This window comes from Lonchura striata, chromosome 1 (genome assembly GCF_050655825.1).
Source record: "Lonchura striata isolate lonStrDom1 chromosome 1, ASM5065582v1, whole genome shotgun sequence".
Taxonomy (NCBI): Eukaryota; Metazoa; Chordata; class Aves; order Passeriformes; family Estrildidae; genus Lonchura; species Lonchura striata.
The window spans coordinates 115,835,138-115,859,913 of record NC_140703.1 but is presented as its reverse complement, the minus strand read 5'-3'; the positions used below and the strand labels follow the sequence as shown (position 1 = coordinate 115,859,913).

The 24,776-nt window shown below is 41.2% G+C and overlaps 1 protein-coding gene across 7 annotated transcripts in view; it reads right to left on the bottom strand.

Annotated features, from left to right (window-relative positions):
* The window catches only part of ERG (ETS transcription factor ERG), a 141,851-nt gene that overhangs the window by 38,455 nt on the left and 78,620 nt on the right, over nucleotides 1-24,776 (bottom strand). For 2 of the 7 annotated variants that reach the window (XM_085560479.1, XM_085560485.1), the window contains exon 1: nucleotides 20,835-20,973. The exons of 4 other annotated variants lie outside the window; for them this stretch is intronic. Coding sequence is in view for 1 of the 3 variants with exons in the window: in XM_021527469.3 (XP_021383144.1) it covers nucleotides 21,121-21,138 (18 nt within the window). In the remaining 2 variants the exon portion in view is untranslated. Of the gene's footprint in view, nucleotides 1-20,834; nucleotides 20,974-21,120; nucleotides 21,277-24,776 lie in introns of those variants that run through there. One more of the 7 variants, XM_021527469.3, reaches the window with a different exon arrangement.

Here is a 24,776-nt window from a genome sequence, read left to right as displayed (position 1 = left end):
GAACCTCAAAAATCTCATCCTGCATGAGCAAAGTGCAGGAAAATTATTTAAAACACTGAGGCAGCAGCAGGTTTTATCAGCTGCACCACGAGCTGAACGAAGAGGGTGCAGGGTTGCAGCAGCACAATGATCAGAATACGTATTCCTGAATGATTATGTCAACCTTAAATCACCAGGGCTGGAAACAATACAAATATATCCTGCAGATTGTATATTGCATACAATATATTGCATTTTTAAAGAAACTGGAGCTTTGTATGCTTATTTTAGCACTTCCATCCATGGAAAGAGCTCGAGCAGTGATGTTTGAATGACTTTTTTTTCAGTCAATACAATAGACTTCTCATTCTTTTCATCTTGAGAGTATTGTCAATTATAAATGTTGAAAGCTTAAAATTTTTGCTCCTTCATGCTTGGCTGTTGCGTTCTAGGCCTTCAAAATGCCTAGAAAACTGAGGAAAATTTGATATAGAACCCTCGAATTCCTATCTCAGCCCAGGGCTAGTCTGTTTCTGCTACTTTGCTTTTCTAGTACAGGACTGTATCAATCTGAAGGAGCAGCCAATCTTCTACTTCATTTAAAAATAAAAACATCTTGAGTAGTTTGTTTTTTTTTTTAAGTAACCTTTGCAGCAAAAATTTGTTTTGCAAAGCAGATTGCAGGTTTGTAAAGTGGCCCAGAGCCCAACAGGAAGGGAACTGAGGCTGCACACACCTGCTAGGAGCTAACAGATCAAAATTATACCAGGAAAGAACCTTGGGAGAGAGTCTTGGGACCAAGCAGTGCCCAAAACAAGGCACTGATCCCATTCTAGACCATCAGTCTTATCCATTTCTTTATTCCTTTTAATATCCTTTACTGGGGTTTCTTCAAGAATTACTGTGTGTTAATCAGAGTTATTCTCTGTCTAGAATTAAAGCTTTTCCTTGTACACAGTAACTACCCTCAATAAAGTTTGGAAACTTTACTGAGAAAATTTTTAACATTATTTTTTTAGCCTTATTCAATAGATCTGCCCAGTATTATGGTACCGTGTGAAACTCTTTTCTCTACTATTTAAGGAAAATTATAAGGTTATATATTACATTTATAATTTGTCCTGCTACATTTAATATTTGTTCATGGTGGTGGGTTGACCCACCACAGATAAATTTTATGTATAATTACATAGTCCTATTTTATATATGTTATATATATATATATACACATTTATATTTGTATGTTTATATATGTTATATATATAAATGTACATATATATTTGTATGTATATATATTATATATACATATATACACATATATATGTACTATATATATTACACATATATATACATATGTAATATATATATTACACACATATATAAATATATATGGTTTTTTTTAAAGTATATAATATATATTTATATACACACACTCCTAAGTATATGTACACATGAACATTTTTAGAGGATCCCACCCTCAATCTCTAAGGAAATTTTAAAGTAAAAATAACTGAGGCGTTAAAATACATTTCCTTAAAGCATAGCATGCACCAAGGACAAGCTCATCAGCCAAGTGATTAAACATGTATGGGAAGGAATGAAGAGATCTTAACAACCACTGAACTGAGGAAACCTGGGGAGAAAAAAATGCATCCAAACGAGCTTCCTTTGCAGTGAAGCTTCGTTTTTTAGGAATGGCTGAGAGCATTAGGGAAGCAGCACTTGGATGGGGGCCAGGAGCTGAGCTCCTCGGTGACCCATCACTTCCCTGTGGGCTCTGAGCGTGGTGTTTGTGCACGTGCACACGCCAGGGTGAGCGTGGCTGTGTCACCCGGGGGTCACTCCTCTTCCTGCTGGGAATTCTGCACTTACGGGGCAGCCTCAGCTCCAAATATCCCCTGGCCCAAGGAAATGGCAGGGAAACAAAAGGGGGTCTGCTGGGTGTGGGAGCAAGCCCAAGCAGCTGGCAAAATCTCAGATGGTTCAGGGAATTCACAGAATTACCAAGTTGGAAGAGACCTTAAAAATCACCGAGTCCGGCCCATGCCCTAACACCTTCACTAAACCTGTGTTCACCTTCACATTATTTAAAACTTTCACTTTGCTATTCAGAGAGCACTGACCACATTCAACTCTTGTGAATCTCCTTGCCCAAAAGCTTCTGGACATGCTGCTTGAGCTATCTTTATTTCTATGGATGTTTTCATTCATTTCCAAGTGTATTTTGTCTTGATGTAATTCTTCCCTGGCAGGGTGGGCAGACCCTGGCACAGGGTGCCCAGAGCAGCTGTGGCTGCCCCTGGATCCCTGGCAGTGCCCAAGGCCAGGTTGGACACTGGGGCTGGAGCAGCCTGGGACAGTGGGAGGTGTCCCTGCCATGGCAGGGGTGGGAAAAAGATGATTTTTAAGATCCCTTCTAACCCAAACCATTCTGATTCTATAATTCTATATATTTTACTGATTTCTCCACATTAGACAAATGGAATTAAACCACAAATTGATATTGTTTTTAAAAAAATTTACTCTGTTAACAGTGCTCTCCATCTTTGCGCAGCACTGGAACAGAAAATCTTTTGTTTATGTTTTTCTCCCTTGCTTTTCCTCAGACACCTTTTACTCTGGAGCTCCCATGTATACACTGGATATATACATATGTACTATTGGATGCCTCTCATGGTATTCCCCATTTCAGGAGCATATGGAATATTGCTCAGATGGGTAATCCTTTTCAATTCAGAATGAACTTTCCAAATATGCCCACTGTGTATGTAAAATATGACTTCCTGTCACGATAACCTTTGCAGTGTATAGCCCAGCATACTTTCCTATAATTGTTTATAAATGAATATCTTGATTCATACTTCTGCACACATTATTTTAGTCATCTGCCACAAAACATGACTAATGAAATTAAGACAGAGTTGAATGTTGCAGCATTAAGTAATTTCTTTGGGTGCAAACACAGGAGAGTGTTTAGTGAAACAGCAATAAAGTTAAGTGCCTGCTTTTCTTCAAGAGTATTTAATTTACTCTGCTGAACCAGTATAATGTAAGAGTGTTGTTATTTTAGCTCAAACATTAACTACAATCAATCCAAGAAATTGATACTGGTTTTGATATATTGCATTTAGAGAAGTAGCCAAACCAATGGATCAGAAGAAATTGTTTTTTCATATCTAAGGCAGACAAAGTGAACATTCTTTGTTTGTCAAAAATAAATCAAAACAGAACCATCCCAAAAAGAAACTCTCACATACGCGCACAAAACAAATTGCTTTGTGGCAGTTTTAAAAAATATCTAATCCCATTTATACCTGTGCTTTTGCTTTTAAACTAAGTCCTTATTACTTCATTTAAGCAATGTCTTTCTAAATAAAATCTTCAAAATCGCAAACTATAAACAATTACGTCGGAAAAATTTCAACTCTTTCATTCTTTTTCCTTTTTTTTTTAGAGATCTGCCTGGCAAATTTAACCTTTATATTCCAACTCAAACCATTTTATGGTTGTAGGAGCTTGCAGCTCTCTGCTGAATCTCACATGCAGCAGAAACAGCTCGTGGCCCATTTTTAATTTTACATGTGAAGAAGAAAAGGAAAATGCACGTGGCACTATCTTTGATGTGGTGGCAAGAAAAATCCTGCAGCTTTTCCCTGTGGCAATATTTCTTCCAAAGGAGTAATTATCAAAGTTATCAGTCAAACTCCAGACCCTGCAGTTCTGACATTGACTGATTTTTGAAACTGCATCAACATCAGCTCCAGAAAGACAAAAAAAATCAGCTGCTGCCATTGATGGAAAAGTGAACTGAGAACATCAGCGCAAATGAAGGGAATCTCCTGTCCAGAACTGTGATCTGCATTTACCACAGCAATAGAAACCTTCATGATGGTTTTATAAGGTGGTTTTTCTCCACACCTCACAAACAAGTGTTGAATACACATTGCAACAAGAAATGAAGCTGGGTGGATGCAAAGCTTAAGATACGCTAAAAATATATTTTTTTATTCGCTTTTCTTTGGGCTGTATTGAAAAAATGAACCCAAAAATGTCTTTCCATACTGTAATCCAGGCCTTCCAACATCCAGGAGAGGCAGAGAGGTATGCAGGCTGTTTCTCTTTTATTGTTTCCCCAAACAAACCCATCTCCTACAAGCTGTTCCCATATCTTTCGTGCCACGTCCAGCTTCCCAGAAAAACAGCAGGAAAACAAAGTGTGAACTCCAAACAACCCATTTCCCCAGAACAATGTGCCACACTAAGAGGAGAGAGAGATAAAGGGGAGGAGGGCTGGGGGAAGAGCAGGAGGGAGGCAGAGGGGCTGTGGTGATGCTGCCAAGGGACCTAGAGAAAAAAAGGAAGGAGGAACTTTTAGAAGTCACAGAGGGGAAGAGTCGTGAGTTGTGTAACTGTAAATATGCAACAGGCAGGTTGCCAACTATTTCAAAGGATTTGAGGTTTCAAAATCGTCGAGGAGGCTTAACTGATTTGCACTCTGGGTCTGGAGCTTCCAGGAACACCTTTACACGTCTGAGAGCCAGCAACGACCCCATTTTTATAGACTCCTCAAGCCATACTTGGTCAGCATTTCAAGCTGAATCAGTAAGGAATGTAAACAGACACCGTTTATGCTTCTCTGCAATCTAATAAAATCAAAGTATGGACTAAATAAAGCGAAATGATAGATGTTGTTTGGTACAAAGGGAAAACCAGATGAGTTTGTTCATTTAGTTCCTGGCTCACCTGAGCAATCTCCAATGCTCCTGCTATTCAGAAGGCCAAGAAAACTGATGGACTGAGCTCCCACAGGAATAAAACCATTCATTGAGACACGTGTGATAAAAGAAAATGATAAATGTTACCATGACATTTTAAAATCCTGTTCCTGTATTTGAGGGAATAAAAATAAGGAAGGAACAAATAATTTCAGCCTTTCTGGCCATGAGCATTATTCAAGTAAGAAAATAACTAGTGTGGAATCAACGCAATTGGAATGATCTTCCCCAAAGTGTGGCTTGGGCTGATCCCCCAACTGGGGCAGGAGGAAAGGGATGGGGATTGTGTCCCTGTGCTCAGGTGAGAGTCCTGAGACCTGCAGAGCTGCCCCAGCCCTGTCCCAGCACAGGAGGAGCTGGAGCTGCTGCAGAGAGCCCAGAAGAAGTCATGAAGTTGATCCCAGGGCTGGAGCCCCTCTGCTCTGGAGCCAGCTGGGAGAGCTGGAGGTGCTCAACTGGAGAAGAGAAAGCTCCAGGGAGAGCTCAGAGCCCCTTCAGTGCCTAAAGGGAATCCAAGAGAGCTGGAAGATGAAGATATGTAGTGATAGGGCAAAGGGGAATGGCTTCACACTGAAAGAAGGTAAAGTTATCTTAGATTGGGAAGGAATTGTTCCCTGGCAGGATGGGCAGGCCCTGGCACAGGGTGCCCAGAGCAGCTGGGGCTGCCCCTGGATCCCTGGCAGTGCCCAAGGCCAGGCTGGACACTGGGGCTGGAGCAGCCTGGGACAGTGGAAGGTGTCCCTGCCCACAGCAGGGAGTTGGAATTGGGCGATCATCAAGGTTTCTTCCATTCCAAACTATTCTCTGAATCCATGAAATCAAGAATCTGACCAGCTTTGAAATCTTTGGGTAGATTTTTTCATTGCTTCTGCAATAAAAGAGAAAAACATGGTTCCTTTCTTCTGTTGATAAAAGATGCAAACCCACAGATGTTGCAGTCAGTGCAATGAAAACCCAAACACAACATTTGTCAGTGGGACCTGACCATGAAAGGTGCACTCTGCAGAGAGGGAGATGTGGGGCAACATTCATGTCACAATGTGCTGACTTCCTACTGTGCACTTGCACTTAAACTGCTGCAATTCTGCAGCAAAAAGGACATTTACAGTGCCTCAAAAGTATCTACTAACCATGAGTTTTATGCAGTGATAAATGCAAGAAATAAATTCTGCTCTCTTGGGCACAGAACTGAAGCAAAGGATTAGACAGACCTTGTCAGAAAAGGCTTACAGGCTAACACAGAAGAGACACAAGCTGAGGGAAACAGATACAAAGCAGAAGTTCAAGTGTGAGCAGTGTGATTGCCACAGCCATGCCAGAGGTTATTTTTTTCAATTTGAATGACCAGAAAATAATAAATAATGAAAGGCTACTATGCATGACAGGCAAGATGTGGAATGAAGGTAAAGAGAAAAACCTGATCAAAGGGGAAGGAAAAACAAAGTTTCAGGCTGGAATGGATCTTAAAGAACATCTAATTCAAACTCCCTGCTGTGGGCAGGGACACCTTCCACTATCCCAGGGTGCTCCAAGCCCCAGTGTCCAACCTGAGCTTGGACATTGCCAGGGATGTGGCAGCCACAGCTCTGGGCACCCTGTGCTCTCTTGACATGACAGCAGGAAGGGAGCTTTTTGTGTTTTATTTTCCCCCTGAGAACTTGGCAGCCTAAAGTTTGGACTTTGACCAAGAAAAGATTTATTCTTGTATTAAGAGATCATTCAGCTCACCTGGAACACATGCAGGTAATGAGGCTTCTGTAATTGGGTGTGATTGATGCAAGGCAAGGAGTTAATTCTGATGCACATGGAGGTGTCCAGCCTCAGTCCCAGAATGGTTCGGGTTGACAAGGACCTTAAAGTTCATCTCATCTCACCCTGTGCCATGGCAGGGACACCTCCCACTGTCCCAGGCTGCTCCAGCCCCAGTGTCCAACCTGGCCTTGGGCACTGCCAGGGATCCAGGGGCAGCCCCAGCTGCTCTGGGAATTCCATCCCAGCCCCTGCCCACCCTGCCAGGGAACAATTCCAGCCCAAAATCTTATCCAGCCCTGCCCTCTGTCAGTTTGAAGCCATTCCCCCTTGTCCTGTCACTCCAGGCCCCAGCAGAGTCCCTCTCCATCTTTCTTGTTGGCATCTGTGTCTGAACTGAGCATCTGTTCAAAGAATCAGTTTTTCAGGACCGTAATTTTTCAGCCAGCCAAACACAGATTGTTGAGGATTTCACATGCCAATTTTACCTAAACAATTAGCAAATTCACTTTGCTCCATCAGAGTTAACAGAAACACTTCACTGGTGTAATCAGGGCAACTCTGACTCTTCAGAACATCTTTTAAGCATATAAAAGCTTTCTTATAAGATACTTCCAGTGAGACTTAAATCTAAAACAGACCTTTAGAAACCAACTCTTTTGTAAGAATATGGAAAACAGATCTAAAGCTTCAGTAAAGTTTTTTGCTTCCTCATGTGGAGTATTTCATCACTGACCACGCGTGTTTTAAAGCTGTTTATGACCCTCTGAAGCTTCAGGCTTCAGACACAACTGTGGAGAAAACATTTGCTAGAAATATTTAACATTCCTGCCACATCTTCTTATATTCTACATTTTTCTACAGATAGGTTTTGTATGCTGAGTACATTAAATATTGGTGACTGTGCCAATATATAACAAAAAAAACACTATAGTGGCATGTACAAAGAATATTTTTAAGTCAGTTATTTGAAAAATTAGTTCTTATTTATATCAAACTCCCAAGCTCCTGATTCTGTATTTCTAGGAACATCTCTTAGGATATTTTTATAAGCTTTACAGAATTTTTGAAGTGCCAGTGAAATCATCATTCCTTGCAACAAAAACCACACTGCTCATTTTAAAACTTGGTAGCTAAGAAAAATTCTGCATTACAAATTTATCTTTCATATGAGCACCTCTATTGCCATAAGTAGAACTATTTGCAAATAAGAGCTAAGAGCATCTAATTAATAGATATTTCTCAGAGCACTAGAAGAACTTCAGCATTAACTGAGCTTGGTGGCAGCCCATGCAATTTTAGCAGCTGAGCAGAACAATGTCCCATTTCCAGTTAGATAAAAAGCTCTTAAAGGCCATTAATGAAAATTCTGTGGGAAATAGAAAAGCTTTGAAAATCACAATTAAAGTGTCTCAGATGGAGAATAAACTGAAAATAAACTGTCTTTTTCTTAAAATACAGAGTGGTTTATTCACATCACGGTGAGGATGTAACCGAAAATTCTCTCCCAGACCTCTGCCAGAGTCAGCACCCATCACATGGAAATAAAAAAGCCAAAATGTCCCATCCAGCAACAACAGGATCAAACAAGAGGCTGCTGATGGTACATTTGGGACTGTTTCCCCCCTTTATTTTCATTATTCAGAGGGGAAGATTTTCCCTCGTGAGCAAATGTTAGAAATATTTCAACAGGACCAGAATTTGACGAGTTGGGTGAACTGTGTTTCAGCTGGAAAGGGGTGTAAGATGGGTTGTGTGGAGATCATAGAATTATGGAATGGTTTAGGTTGAAAGGGATCTTAAAAATAATCCAATTCCAACCCCTGCCATGGCAGGGACACCTCCCACTGTCCCAGGCTGCTCCAGCCCCAGTGTCCAACCTGGCCTTGGGCACTGCCAGGGATCCAGGGGAATCTGGGAATTCCATCCCAGCCCTGCCCACCCTGACAGGGAACAATTCCCAATTCCCAATCTCCCATCCAGCCCTGCCCTCTGGCAGTGGGAGCCATTCCCTGGGTGCTGTCCCTCCATCCCTTGTGAAAATTCCCTTTCCAAGAGAGACAAACTGTGTAAAACCATCTCTGTCCTTCACAAATGTTTGTTTAGAAGTTGAGGGCAGCTGAGGATTAAATGAAGCAAAGTCACTGCAATCAGAGTGAAAAAGAAATCAGAGGAAGAGATGAAGCAGTGCAAAATGAGACTGAAGAACCTGGTGAAGGAAAGACCATGAGTGATGAAAACCAGGCTGAAGTCTGTGATGCCAGGGGGTTCTGGTGGCTGGAGCACGGGGCAGGTGTGGAATTCAACACTCAGCCAGGGAATCTGGGAACCCCAGAGGTAACTGAGGCAATATTACAGAATCACAGAATCCCTGAATAATGAGGTTGGAAGAGACCTCTAAGATCATCAAGTCCAACCTATGCCCCAACACATCGACAATAGCACCAAGTGCCATGTCCAGTCTTTTTTTAAACACATCCAGAAATGGTGATTCCACCACCTCCCTAGGAAGACAATTCCAGTATTTTATTATTCTTTCAGTGAATTTTTTTTCCTAATATCCAACCTAAACCTTCCCTGACATAGCTTGAGGCTGTGTCCTCTTGTTCTGCCAGTTGCTGCCCAGTGGAAGAGACCAACCCCACCTGTGCACACCCTCCCTTCAGGAAGCTTGTATTTGTATTTTGCATAGCAAATATTTTGCACAACACTTCTCTGTCTGCAAATCCAGACTTGTTTTTGGAAGTTTGGGCCTCTGTTCTCCTCTGCTTGGTCACCTTCTCGTTCATTTAAACAAGCCTGGTGATTGTAAATGATCTCTGGAACACTGGGGATTATACTTTATACTGACTTCCATGAAAATTCACAATATAATGACTTTGGTTTTCTTTTCTGACAGTGTCTGTCTAATACGAAGCTGACAGCTTCAAAAAAATTGAAAACTATGTCTTCCTTAGGACATTTAATTTCTCAAAGAACTTCCTCAACAGATTTTGTTTACCCACCTTTCACATTGGTTTGGGTTTTTTAGCAGCACTGACTGGCACTGATAATTATTGCTTCAGTTCTTCATGGAGTAGTGGGAAATTTATTTAAAATAAAATTTAAATCAAGTCCCTCCTTCTGAGAGTCTAGTTTTACTGTCTTTATCAGGCTTAGAAATTTCATTTTCAGCATCATCCCAATCCTATTTATCTAGGATTTCCAAAGAGTTAATTCTCAGGATTTATCAAGCTTCCTTTTTAACAATGGTGGCTGCCAACTTCCATGATCTTACTGAACCTTATGTTCCTCTGAACCTAAATTCTGGAGTCAGCTAAAAGCACTGTTGGTTTCCATTTTCAGTAAAATATTTGTGAATTAGAAGGCAGATAGGACAAGCAATATACATATTTTTCCCTGAAATTCCATTATTTTTAAAGTCATGTCATTGTGAATTCTGAATATTTTTACAGAAAATTTAGCATTTTTTCTTGTCATCTTAATTACTATATCACATCCCACTGCCTTCTACCTCTACGATGAGACTTTAATATGAAACTTTTTGCAACATTTTAAATCAGCTTTTTACTCAACTTTTTAAATTTCTCTTTTTTTCACTAAGGAAAGAAACAGAGAATTAGGAGGGGAAAAAAAAGCAAAGCAATGCCTTGGGTCTCACAGACCCCACTTAATGCTGACCTTTCTCAAGTAACCTAGAGCATCTTAAATTGATCCTCTGCAGTGTAATAAATGACTTTAAGCCCTAAATTGCAATATTTGGAGGGAAAAATTCTACAAAAATATAAATAGAAATGCATTTTCTTTACTTGTGATTATATAATCATAATTTTGTGATGCAAAATTTGAATATTTTCAAGCTTTTTTAAATATGAGTGAAGCTTTTCACAGTTACTACATAGCAAATACATTTCTCCAAGAGGCTAAACTGCCAACTTTATTTCTTGACACTTTCAGGAATGAGATTTAACCCCATGACAAGAAAACATCTGAATCGCAGCTTACAAATCAGAAACATGACCAGAGAGTTTTGGCTCAGGCCTTGTTGAAAAAAAGTACTTAACCCAATGAGTTTTGGGTCTGTATCTTGGCTTTTAAGGTAAAATTTTTAGAACTGGAGCCTTTTGTCAGTGAACACTGAAGATTTAAAATGTTCATATAATTCAGGAAAGCAACCCTCGGTTGCTAAATATCACAATATTCCCAATAAAAACGCTGAGAGCTGGTGAGCATTGCATCTTCCAAGAAAGAGATGAGATGGACAGAGGCTGAATTAAAAAATCTACAAAAGAGGCGAACAGTTTTATGAAGACCCAAGCTTGGAAGAGAAACATGTTTGAAACAGAATTTGGTCTGGTCTGAGTCTTAAATGGTTACATTAAGGATGGGATGAAGGTGTGGGGAAAAAGAAGTGAATTTGAAGACAGCAAATAAGGGAGACCTTGTGGCTCTGCACAGCTCCTGCCAGGAGGGGACAGCCGGGGGGTCGGGCTCTGCTCCAGGAACAGGGACAGGAGGAGAGGGAACGGCCTCAGGCTGGGCCAGGGCAGGCTCAGCTGGGACAGCAGCAGCAATTTCCCCATGGAAAGGGTGCTCAGGCCCTGGCAGGGGCTGCCCAGGGAGCTTTGCAGTGCCCATCCCTGCAGGTGTCCCCTGGAGGTGGCACTGAGTGCTCTGGGCTGGGGACAAGGTGGGCCCAGCTGGGACTTGGTTGTTTTGGAAGTCCTGTCCAACCTCAATGATTCTGTAATTCTGTTAAGATTTCACATTCATGCTGATTGAAAAGGATCTGGGCACCATTGCAGAGAGAAAATTCACACAAAATGAGTTTAAAGTCAGTAATATGCATGTATATTTCACAGATTGTGCTTTAGCTCAACATATTTCCAACATCTATTTAAATGATTTTTTTTTCTTAAGATGTTGCAGTCATCAAATCTGCAACCCACTTGCCCAACAAGCAGCTTTGGAATTCGTAGGTGAATGCCTGGATCTAAAGCTTCCAGTTCTACATGAAAAAACCAAATAATCTCAGAATCATGGAATGGCTGGGGCTAGAAGAGATCTCAAATCCCATCCAGTGCCACCCCTGCCATGGGGACACCTCCCACTGTCCCAGGCTGCTCCAGCCCCAGTGTCCAGCCTGGCCTTGGGCACTGCCAGGGATCCAGGGGCAGCCACAGCTGCTCTGGGCACCCTGTGCCAGGGCCTGCCCACCCTCAAATTAAAGATTTCATTATTTTGTTAAACAAAGATCTTTAATTGGAAAGAAAAGACCTGACCACTTAAAATTTCCTTTTTCTAGAAAGGTGGTATTGACAAGGAGGAGTTTTCTCACATGAAGTAAGTGGCATAACAACAATTCCTAATTGTGTGTAAGCTTCCCTCTCCTAAAGCATCTGAATTCTCTCTGAGCACAGACAGCAGGAACTCTCAACTCAATCAGCATCTTGAAAAATAAGATCCTTATTCAGGGCTCTAAGAAGAGATTTAACAACCTCTTAGGGACTCTCTTCTTTTAAAAATAATTCAACCTGGCCCATTAAAAAACTTTCTACTAAACTTGCCTCCTTTGGCACAAAGCACCAGTGATTTAGTTGGCATTGTAAAGATTTACTATGCACTTTTCCTATCTTATTAGAACCAGTAATGGAATTCATTCTCCTGAATTGCTTTGGCTCTGCATGCATAGTGCTGAAGAGGATGACATCCAGAGGTTACATTCCTGTCTACCTTTCATTTCAGCTTTATAACTGGAGCAAGTAAATTTCCCTAAACCCTGTGGATTCTAAATCAAAGGAAAATGCATTTTTAATCTTGCTAGTATGAGAAACCCTAAGAATTCAGCAGTAATGGTATTAAACTACTTGATGATTAAAACAAAATTTAAAAAAGAAAATTAAGAAATTGTCAGAAACTTGCAGATAGATTTTTTTTAAACAAAACTTGTTTTTTTTAATATAATTTATTAATTTTGTTGCATGTTTATAAAACAAAAAGAAAATAAATCATCCAGTGAATGCTGTGCAGCCCAGGACCCTCCACAGAGCTTGGTTTATTGGCTGGGACAACCCAGCCCGAATCAAAGTTCACAGAAGTCCATGAAGAGACTCAGCACCATCGACAGGATGGAGCTGATCCCAAGCCAGGACAGGAAACTCGAAGGAAACATCAGAGCTACCTTGTTTGTTGCCTTGAATATTTGTTTAGTGTTTCGGAACTTACTGACTAAAGCTGCGTGGCAGAAACCTGGCAGCCAGAGCCTTCTGCCAAGTTGTGTTATTTTGGTTGTATCAGAACTCCTGAAATAAACCCAAAAACTCCAGCAAGACTTTTGCGTTCGTGCCGCAGCCTCCTTGAACTCAGTCCATCCCAACGCTCAGGATGAGCCTGGACTGGCAGAGCTGCTGCAGCCTTGGCTAGAAAGGCAATATTGTGCTAAGAACGTGATGTGCCTGGTTCTCCTCACACTTTACATCCATCTCATACCTCTGCAGCCCAGTGGATCCATCTCTGAATGACTCCAGCTTGGAAAAAGAGGAAAATTCAACAGGTTTGCTTAGAGCCCAAGACAGAACTCCCAAAGTTCGAGATTTTTTTCCAGTGGTCACCAGGGTTTACTGCCTCTCATTTAAGCACAAACTGAAAGCCTCGTCCATCAATCGACTGGACAAAAGCATGTGGATTCCACATCTCACCGGGGGTGCCTTGCTGCCTAAAATTTTCACCAAAAATACTCCTTTGCACCTCAAAAAACAAGTCCAAAGAGATGAGGAGGGGCTCTAAAAAGGAGCCTATGAGTTTGCGTCCACGAGGAGGGTTAACACAAACACTCCTGATTGTTTCTGTTGTTTATGAATCTCGACCTTCAGAAGAGCTCTGAAATGTGCTGTCTCCTAAAGATGTTCCCCGCCGATATGACACACGCTCTTGCATTGTTTCGCTGCTCACAGGCATTAATATCCCAGAGGTAACCCACCCTTCTCTTAACGGCTGGTGACAGGTCCAATGGCTGAGCAAAAATCAGTTGGAGGAAAGGGAAGTCTTGTCGGAAACGAGATTAATCTTGTAACGAGTGTTCAGCCCTGATAACCCATCTGTGCAGAGAACTGCTTTAACTGGAGAGCAATTAACCTTCACCTGACAAGCTCTGTCCAACCGTTATAAACAACATTAAAGGCACAGGACCCCCCTCGTTTTCCCCCTTTTACGTAGACTAAACAATCGGATTCTGAATTCCATGAAAACAGCAGAGGTAACGATGCCTCGATGACAAATCGCGGGGAAATATTTTAAAAGGTAATGCCTGCATGGAAATAATATGAAAAATGTCTCTGCCCACCACTTTAGTGAGTTGATCTGATTAGCAAAAAGCAACAGTTTTGAGCACTTCCAAGGGAATACCTGACGCATGAGGAAAGCTGCCGTGGGTACGCCAAAGATTAACAATAATAAAAATTTATGTGAGCAGATAAGAGTTGACTAAACCACATCTGAGGAACATAACTTTCAGGACAAAGTGTGCATTTCCCCAGCACCCCCGTGAGTCCAAAGCCAAGGGACAACTTCCTAAAGCTTCTTCACCCATGGCCTTGGGAAAGCCACTTGTCATAATCAATCTCCAGCTTGCAGAACCCTCTGTAATATCTGGAGTTTTGGGTCAGGTGCCCACAGGAGCAGCCCTCCTGTCCCACAGCCAAGAAATCTCCAAGGGGTGTGTTCACCATGGTGTCTGGAAAGGCCTGTGAATCCAGCCTCAGATTCCCAGCCTCAGGAAACCCAACCAGATTCTCAGATCCCAGATACAGAGCACAACACGAATTTAGCAACCTGAGGAGATAACTGAATGTGGGACTGCCCATCCCAGATGAAAAGGTGGGGTATAAATGAAGCCACAACAGCAAAGGACTTCTCAGTTCTGCAGGGAAAGGCCAAAATACCCATCTCAGTCACAGTGGCAGAAACCTGGAATAACTCCAGCAGAATCACTGGCAAAAGAACACAGAAATTTTGGGCTGAATTCCTGAATAACTTGAGTGAAAGCCTGGCCCCAGTCAAGTCATACTGTTGACTTCATTTTGGCCAATTTCACTCCAGGTTTCATAAATCCTAATTCATCCTGTTCATGCGCCTGAAACAAGCTACCCTGAAGTTACAATTAGCAATGGAGGTTTTCTGTCTTTATTTCCTTGCCCTTAGCTCTGAGTTTCTCTTTTCCTTAGCAGAGGTTCAAACACACAGGTTAGCCATGGTTTTTATTTCCCAGCACAGTGAGGCAAAATTTCTGTTTCAGTCATTTTGGCTGAATATGTAAAGCACTGTGGATTGCAAAAAATGGCCATGAATCTCCAAGGTCTCCAGAACATGCTCTGAACTCTTTGTTGGTGAAGTCCACCTCAAGTGCTATTGAAATGTGTATTTTACTTGGAGATGTACAGAAATGAGCAAAGGATTCAGGCAACAAGGAGTTTGAGGGAGGGTTATTTTTCATCTGACAGAATGACAGGGGATTTTGGGGCATCCTGATTCCCAATTATGATAAAATGCAGGGGCCCTTTTCCTACCACTGCAGAGAAAACACTGACATTTCATAGTCCAGGATAACAGGTTTGAAATTTATTACAGCAACAGATGCATTAAATAGCATCAGGTAGAGCATTACCTTTAGATGAAACAAGAAGGACTTAGATCTTTTCAGTGAATTAGATATTAACAGATAGGAAGTTCCTATTGAAAGCATTTCCTGTATTGGTAGTCCCTGATTTTGGCAGCTTATCTGGGTAGGAAATGAAGGCAGGAAATATCTGTCTACAGACCCTTTATCATCAAGGTAATTGCTGTGGCAGCATTTTGCTGTTTATCAAGGTAATAAACAGAGAGTCTAAAAAAAGATGTTTTCCAGCTCTGAAGAATGAGGCTTAAAAAAAACCCTCCTGCAGTTATGCAAAACCTTCCACGTAGAATTAACGTGCTGTAAGGAGGGATTTGTCAAACAAAGCGTTTCCAGTCTCCCGGGGGGTTTTTTCTCCCCTTGTGGCACCGTGCCTTTGTCTGCCCCCATCTCACCCCTGGTAATCAGGCAGGTATCTTTAAAGAATCCTGCCACTTCCCGAAAATAGGGACCCACCCCTTCCTGCAGGTATTTGCATAAAGCCAGTCCCTGTCATCTGTTGGCAGCGCACACCTTTGACTAAGCAAGTCAGCTCCTCTCTCAGGGTGACGAGGTCACGCCAGCCTGGTGACACCACTTCCCACCCAGGGCTGGAGATGCGCACCGCAAACGAACCGCGGTGCAAGGGGAACACATCACATCCTAGGCATTCCTTCCCCTCAGGATTCCCAAAAGACCATTATTTCCCTTGTCCACTCTGAGTCCCTCGACCTAGCCCTTAAAAAAAAACTTCAGTTACTCATCGTTCTTTTTTAACTTGTAATGTTCAATGACATTCTTGTGACAAATAATTGGCAATTCGTTCGTTTTGCTTTGAAACTAATACTGGGTGATGATAATTACCAGAAGAGGTAATTCACTGCTTCATACACAGCAGTTATTAAAAACCACAGTGAATTTTATTTATTAACCATTCTTTCCTGAAAGAAATGTCCAGTCTTTCTCTGTGAATAGTAAAAACTGGTAACCCAGTGCCTAAATACACATTTCAAAAGGTAGTATTAGTATTTGCAAGCCAGATCTCACCAGATTCCCCAAAACTTTCCCCTCTGTTCATCGTTATATATTATTTACAGGATTATACAGTCCTTCTAAGGGAGCAGGAATAAACTGAGGGACACAGCACTCTCCAGCCTCAGGCAGGCTTGGTTACAGCATTTAAAACGACCCCTTCAACCACAGACACACATCCATTCCTTAAGGAAAGGACTGATGCCTTTTTCACATAAGTGCTTCAAAGTTTTCCTATCCTTGTTGATGTTTTCAATGCAGAAATTTCTTCTGTAATACACAAATATATGGATATATACACATATATCAAGGACGGTAGGGTGGCTGTATAATTATCCATACAAAGAAATTAATTTTTCAAAGATGGATCTGATAAAAATCACATTGCAGTCAATGAATTAGTTACCCTGACAAAGTTTTGCACTGTGATATTTTCTACTGCATCACCCTTACTTTGCTAAAAATCGTAACACAAGTGATACAAAATAAAATTTTCTTTTTTTCTTTTTCTGATTTTCTAAGTAATTATCTTGGCTTGATTTAAAAACTTGCATTACAAAGGCTACTTCTTCCTGAGTAAACAGCATTATATATTTTTATTGAATTATAAAGCGTCTCCTGGAAAACAAATATCTTTGTTTTGGCATTCATATTTTGCAAAACTACTTCTGTGTTTTTCTTCCATCAAGTCATTCTCCAAGAGCACTTGTTTCTTTGAATATTATTTCTGAAAGGCCTTTTGTAACATGGGGAACTTGCCGAAAAACATTTTCTTAAGGGATAATGTAGTTCTTGTTCAGGAAAAACAAACAAACCAACAAACGCAGACAGTCAAACATATGCATTTTCCAGCTGTTGTTCCTTGCCTGGGGACTTAATTCTAGAAAGCAAAAGCCTTACATTTCACTTGGTTTTGGCATATGAAGACACAAACCAAATTGAGTTAAATGACTGCTGATTAAAAGAAAAAGAAAACAACACAAAAATCCCCCCAGAATAACTTCTGTTCATTTCTGCCTTGAAATTGCTCATTTGTATTTGAGTCAGAAATACTGCTTTACCTGGAAATGATTATAGCTCTGACTCTACCGCCTTTATTGGGATAAAACCTTCATGAAATTGGTGGAAGTTTGGAGAGAGGAGTGGAGGGTCAGGGTAAGTGCTTTAAGGCTCTGTTGCTGCCTCTGGTTCACCAGAGCACTCAGGTGTGTGCTCAGCAAATTTAAATGTTTAAATGTGCAACAGCACCAAAGCCAACGGAAGGATTTACAGCCTTTGATAAAGTTAACGAAGTTAAATCTGTCCAAAAGCTAAACAAGTTAAATATGCCATTGGATCAGCTGCTAACTGAGATGAGGAAGAAAATAAAAGATAATAATCTTCATAATTGTTCTAATGCAAGGAACAAATGTACAAATTACTGTGTCAGCTCGGCTGGACTCAGGGCAGATGCGATCCTCCAAACAAAGCCTTAAACATTTCCATACGCCAAGAACAGATTTATTTCTTAACTGTCTCCAACTTTCAGAAGCATTTGAGTGACTACTTGGACTTTCTAAAAGAAAGTGAGAGGAAAGTAATGCTATAAAGAGAAGCACGGCATGAGATTCCTCAAAAGAAAATTAATCTTGTCTCCTATATTCTGCTTTAATGAGTGCATCCACGCCCTCAAGCCTCAGAAACCACAAAGATTCTCCTGTCCTTTATCAAACACACAGACTTTTTCTCCCTGAAATCACAGATTCCATGTGCACATCACTTCAGAAATTAATAATGAAGAGTGGATGTGAATGTATTTAGGTGTAAGTTAAAGAAATATCCACAAATATATCCAAAAAATCATTATAAAGTCAACTTACTGAAGAGTTTTTCTAAGAATAAGCATAATGGCACTGGCAGGCAAAGAGAGAAACAGAGCAAGGCTTGAACATGCAAAGGAATTAGTTGTACTTTTCTATTTAATGGGAAAAAACACTAAAATTACCTCCAGGATAACTATTTTTACTGCACGTCAAGGTAACTCTTAAATAATTTTTGCTCCAGTCTATTAAAAAAAAAAAAAGGCAAAACACAAACAAAAGACTGATGCCTAATTCAGGTATGTTCTAAAATTATATTTACAGTAATTAGTGTGACTAATAAATATAAATAATTGCATTTATTTGATAATGTTCAATGCTCTGTGCTGCTGTGCCACCACAGAGCTGTCAGACACCACCTGAGCCAGAGGGGAACCTGTCAGCACTGAAATCTTCACTCTAAGGGGTCTTTTTCCACTTGAAAAATCATGTTTCATCCTTAAAAATACCAAAAATACCTAACAGAGAGCTCAGCTGAGTGTGCTCCAGGTATTGGGATATGAAATATCAACCCAAAATCCTGGCTGGGCAGGCACCTTCTTGCACCACCTTCCTCTCCACAGCTTCTTGCACTGACCTCTCCCCATCCAAGGGAGAGATCCCTGGCCTGGGCAAGGCTGGTCCAGTGGGGAAGTCAGGATTAATATTATTTATCCATGTCTGAGCTTGGGGAAAAGGTGCTGCTGCCTCATCCTCCTCTTCCTCCTCCTTCTCTTTAGGACCATGGTTCTTTCCCCTTTCCAGGGAAAAAGGAGCAGGGGGCAGCAGGAGGAGGGCACGGGGTGAGGAGAGAGTGATCCCATGGGAAAACCCTGCTCAGGATGCCAAACCCAGCACCCAAAAAACTGAGAGCACCCAAAAAATGACAGCACCTGAAAACTGAGAGCACCCAAAAACTGAGAGCACCCAAAAACTGAGAGCAGGGTTTGCCTGCCCTGACCCCAGTGAACCCAGCCAGGTCCCTGCTGAGCCCCAGTGTCCCACGGGTCTGCTGCAGGGTGCTGAGAGGCAAAGGATGAGAGACACAAGCCTTTATATTAAATATTTATATAATTAAATATATATATGATGTGTAACACTTTAGCAAAAGCTAAACAGACACACCTGCCTGGCCTTCAAATGGAGGGTCTTTATTTCAGAAACCCTTCAGTTAAAAGGCTTTTTTATCCACTCCCCATAGAAGAGGAATTGAATATCTTTGGACCGACTCAGCCTCATGTCAGAGCACATTTCCTGCACCTCGAGTACAAAGCACCTGTCATTTCTTTCCAGTCATTTCACATTTTGCACTTGCATAAATAAAATTTTAATTCTTGCTACAGCATGTAAGGCCTTTCCCAGCAGCCTGGGCAGTGAAATCCTCAACATTTTGGTTTGTCTGGGACCTCCTGCAAGATTCACACTCCAGATTAGGAGAGAGAATTTTTCCATTTTGCTGAGTACATTGTATTACCAGGCGGTATAAAACACTTCTCTAAGTGTAAGGAGGAGGTCAAATAACAACAATTAGATCTAATTTAACAATCTTCTAGTCTATTAAAATTCAGTCAATATGAAACATAAAGGAAATAAATAGCAGGAGTTACCTAAAATGCAAACGGCATCCGATCTTGTGGGTGCCATTATTTTTGAAAATAAATCTTGTATCAATATTCTGATTAACAGAAGCAAATGAGGTTTTCATTATGAAAACCTCAGCACACAGCCCTCCTTTAAGCCAAAATTTGACTCCCTGAAACTCAAGATTTTCATTAAGTGCCTGTCATGTCCTGCATGCTCTGAAATGCACGGCAAAACCAAAGGGAATTCAGTTTCAGGAGCTACTTAGCATTTAGCAGATGCTGGCCAGCAATGCAGAGGAGAGTCAGATCTATGTCACTATTGATAGCCCCATGAAAACATCAGTGATTACAAAAACAAAAGGTTCATTCGACTTTTTAATCACACTGCCCTCGGGCACTACTGTCAGATTCCCAAAACCGTAACAAAATGCACCAAATGATCTTTAAAATGTAAACACTGGAGCCAAGTTTACTGAAAAATCCAACTGCAGCCCTACTTATCCAACAGCCAGGCTATTCCATACCCCTCATTAAATCTCTGACATAATTAGAAAAGTGCAGAAACACACAATGCCACGAAGAAAGCAAATACCTCAGTCCTAAATCCGATAATACCTTGATCCCAAATCTGATAAAACAACACCGCAGAGTCCTCCCTGTCCGTGCTCTTTATGTAAAATTAGTTTCACTATCACAAATCGCTTAATTACCGTTACATTCTGCAATTAATCACAGTCATTGCTCTATTGGCAGATGCTGTCCAGAGAAACAAAACGTAGATAGACAGATTTATTCAACCTTATAAGTGACACAGCCACAAAAAACTCAACAAAGCCATTCTTAAAAAAAACCCAAAAAACCCAAAGCCAACAAACCATGCACCGAGATCAAAGTTATGCACCAAGAAGAGATTTTTATTGTCCAAAAAATTAAAAGATTAAAAAGAACACTCCCGTGAGATCTTCCCACCACCATTAAAATAACATTCAGAAAGGTCCTGAGTTTAAGGATACGAGTTTCTAGAAAAGCACATAATTAACACCTGCGTGAGAGAGAGAGAAACAAGAGCTGGTGCCTCTCCTTCCCATTTGTGTCCCCATCCGCAAGAGAAACATTTCAAAGTATCCAAAATTTAGTGCCCTTAGGAGCCCGGTTTTTCCTTCCAGTGCACACCCTCTCCCCTCATGGCAGAGCACAAACACATCCAAGTTGTCCGAGGGATACCTACAAGAAATTTCAGAAGCTCTCACAAAAGGGCTTCGTCTATGCAATCCACACCACTGAAGAGTGAATTTAAAAAACCCAATTTTTTTCCGAGTTTGAAGTTTTTAAGCCTTGCGGATGGTTGGAGTAGGAAAAAGGAAATTTACTAGGCAGTACAAAGGAAATCTTGTTGTCCTCTATTGTGGCAGTGGGGGTGTTGCCCAATTCTAACTTATCTAGGTTGATAAAGGAAACCAAAGAACGCGGCAGTGAGAAAAAAATTCCAGCAAAAAAAGGTACCCCCTCCTTACCTTAATAGTGCTTGCCATAATGTGATCAAGATTATTGATCGCTAATAATTGCTAATAATAATTATTGCTTCGCTCTGACCAGAAAGAAGTTTTGATGAGGTTGTTTAGAGCGGATGAGATTGTGCTAACTCTGGGAAATGAAGTCAGCCAATGGCAGGAAGAGGTTTCTATTGGTCCTGGCCACCGCAGCTCGAAGAAACAGGATATTTGGGAGTGAAGAGATAAGAGTCCTAAAACAATGTTGTTTTTCTTGATGATATGCGACTGAATTTTTTTTTTTTTTAATTTTTTGGTTGTTTTTTTGGTGTTTTTTTAAACAAAAAAGTCAATTGCCCGTGGCCGCCTGGGCAGGTGTGATCTGATGTGCAGTAAGTGTGACAGGCCACTTCGAGGCAGGATGCAGATGTCAGATGAAATGGGCCAAATTCAGCAGTGGTTTGATGCAGGCTGTTCACTGGGGAATTGCTGATCCAGGGCCAAAGCCAGGCTGGGTAAAAATGGGTGTAACTCCAAATATGTTAATGAGGACTGGCCTTGCTTACTCCACATCTATATTTGTCCATGAACCTCATTCCTGCATTCCTGAGCTATTGACACTTTCCAGCCTATCTGATTTAGCACATTTTTTCCCTTAGAGAAGAAGCAGATAGTTTGGGGACAATAATTTCTTTTTGATGTCTCTTTCTTAGTGAGGAGAGGAAGTCACAAAATGACATAAAACTTCAAAAGCAGATGCCTGAATGCCATAAGCAGTCCTAAATTGTCCATGTTCTTCCCTTAATTCACAGCTCTATCCATGAATGGAAATGAGATGGTTTCACTGGCAATTCCCTTCCTGCTTAGAGTGTGATGACTATTTTTTATTCAATGTTATATTTTTATTTGTTCTTTTGGAGCCCTTGGCAGTCGTGGGGCACCCCAAAATTTCCAGGTGTGCAGAAAAAACACTGTCCCTGTCCTAGGCTTTTGTATAAGAGACCAGAACTTTAAAAAAAAATATATGTAAGAAAGGCAAAGTGCTTCCACAGTACCAGCCAGGGTATTCCACTGAGGATTCAGTGCTGGCACAACCTTTTCACACTTAGGAGCCTCACAGATTTTTATGTTTTCATAAAAGATACAATTCCTGGTGTCAGGAGATTCTGAGCTTTCAGCCTGAAGAGAAAAGCTTGAAAATAGAACCCATAAAAAAGGGAGGAAAAATTAGAGCAAGTCAGAATTCATTCACTTTTTAAAAAACAACTTTATAAAGCTGGTCCTACTCTAACAGGTTTATAATTTCTCATTGCTCCCTGTGACAACACCTAACCATGGACAGGTTGCCTGGAAGATAATTCCAGCTGTAGTAAGGTCCTGACCTCTGACCAGGGACTCTGGTACAATAAAAAGAACAAGAAATAGTGAATGGCTCATTGCAGCATTATTTAGTGGAAGCAGATGACCTCACCCTCTCCCAACACTGCCTTTTCTTGCTTCTTAGGAAAAAAAAAAGGAAATGGGAGCGTTGTTCTGTAGCTGGTGGTGACTGCTGGCATTAAACACACAGTTTTTCTACACAAAGACAGCAGAAAGTCCCAGTTCACTTTTCCCCTCCTATCCTGAGCCAAGAAAGGTGAAATGCATTTTTCCGGAGGTGCACAAAGAGTCCTTCACTCATTTGTCCTGCAGGTGCTGCTCCATCTCCCCCAAAGCAGGGCAGAGCAAAGGCTCATCCACCCTCCCTGCTCGTGGGAACAGCCCTGCCAGATCCAGGAAATTCCCATTTCCAGGTGTCCCGTGGGGAGCACAGAGCTGGGAATCCCTGGATGCAGCAGTGACAAACAGAATCACCAAGGTGGGAAAAAGCTCCAAGATGGTAAAATCCAATCTTTGGGACACGGGATCAACTCCCTGCACAAGATCAGTTTGATTTTAGAGTTCACTTCAAGAAGCTTTGGATTCTTCCACTGTAAAGATTATTTTTCGTGGCTTCAGAGCAATCTGGAGGCAGCACTGCTATACAATATTTTATATTCTCCACTAGCTGGTTCATGTAGAAATGCAGTGTTGCACTGCTGAATGTGCTCCTGCAGTCTACATCCACCAAATTATGGCGCTCCTGCAGAGTAGGTAACTTTCCTATTTTCATTATGAACAGTATGAAAAGAAAGCAATTTATAGTAATTGTATTTCATGGGGATGTTGATTTCCTCCCTTTTCATCTCCAAACAATGAGCAAGACAGCCAAAAGATTAGAACCTTTCTCTTGAAATTTCAAAGCATTGTATAATGTTTCAGTTGGGTGACTTCCACTCCAGTTAAGCCCCTGATATTTTGGGCTTTTCCTCCAATATATCAAGAGGTTGCAAGTATCAGTTCCAGCTCCCCAGTGGAGAGGATCTAACAAATTCATCCACAAGCAGTTTTTAGTAATGATTCTTCTCCATCCCACCTCCATTTACACAAACCTCCTCTTGGTTTACACAAGGATTTTGGAAGCATAAGGAGCACCGCTGAGCTCTATTATTATTATATAAGTATTACAGAGCCCACGGCCCAGTAAGGATTTTGCCATTTTAATCTGGCACACATTTTGTGCCAAAGAATCCAGTGCAGTTTATTTGACTTTCAAACTAATACCCACAGGCAGATTTGTGAGTGCTTACGCTGAGGCTGATCCAATTGCAAGCAGAGCCTTGGTACTGTGAGGCAAGGAAAATATTGGGTTATCAAATCACCATCATCCAGTTGCAAGAGAAAAAAGAGAACAAACACTTCCATAATTTTTCTCTTTTCTGATTTTTTTAAGGTTAAATAGAAAGAAAAAATGCTTTCGTTTTGTTAGGCAACTCTGTGTTATTGTCTGAAACAACGCTCTGTGAGTTTGAAAAACTTGGTCATCAAACAGAACAAAAACAGGAAAAAAAATCCACACAAATCACCCAATGCTCCCCTCAAATTTCTCTCTGAAGCTTGTCACCCTAATTTGTCCTGCCTCCTTTGAGCTGGAATATTGTCCTACCTTCAGCCTGCACCTGGAAACCATGGAGCAGCAAAATTCCCCAACATGTGTTAACACTGAACATGTGCTTAAGTGTCTTGATCAAAGCAGGGCAGTTGCACATACTTTAGAGTTACAGCTGTGCTTAAACTCTTTCCTGAACACCCTTAAACTCTGCTTGAAGTGTTTTCTACCTTTAGGACTCAAGAGTTCCCTCTTAAGTGCAAGATCTTTTCAAGGAAGGATCCAATCTATGCTGATCTGAGCCTGCTTAAACCAACAGGGCCCTGGACAGACCTGAAGATTTGGTTTGATCATGCAAAAAAAAAAAAAAAAAATCAGACAGAGTTCTAAATGAAGAAGATGGAACTCCAAATAGAAAAGCTGCTTTGCTTGTTGCATCCTTTCTAGGATGTACTAGAAATATGCTCAGTATGTGTGTACTCACCTAAACACGTAAAATGCATTTTACATGGGTTCAGATGAGTGACTTGTCACAAAGGCATGGAGTGACAGGAAACAGAGAATGGCTTCAAACTGAGAGCAGGTTTAGATGGGATGTTGGGAATTAGGAATTGTTCCCTGGCAGGGTGGGCAGGGGCTGGGATGGAATTCCCAGATTCCCCTGGATCCCTGGCAGTGCCCAAGGCCAGGCTGGACACTGGGGCTTGGAGCA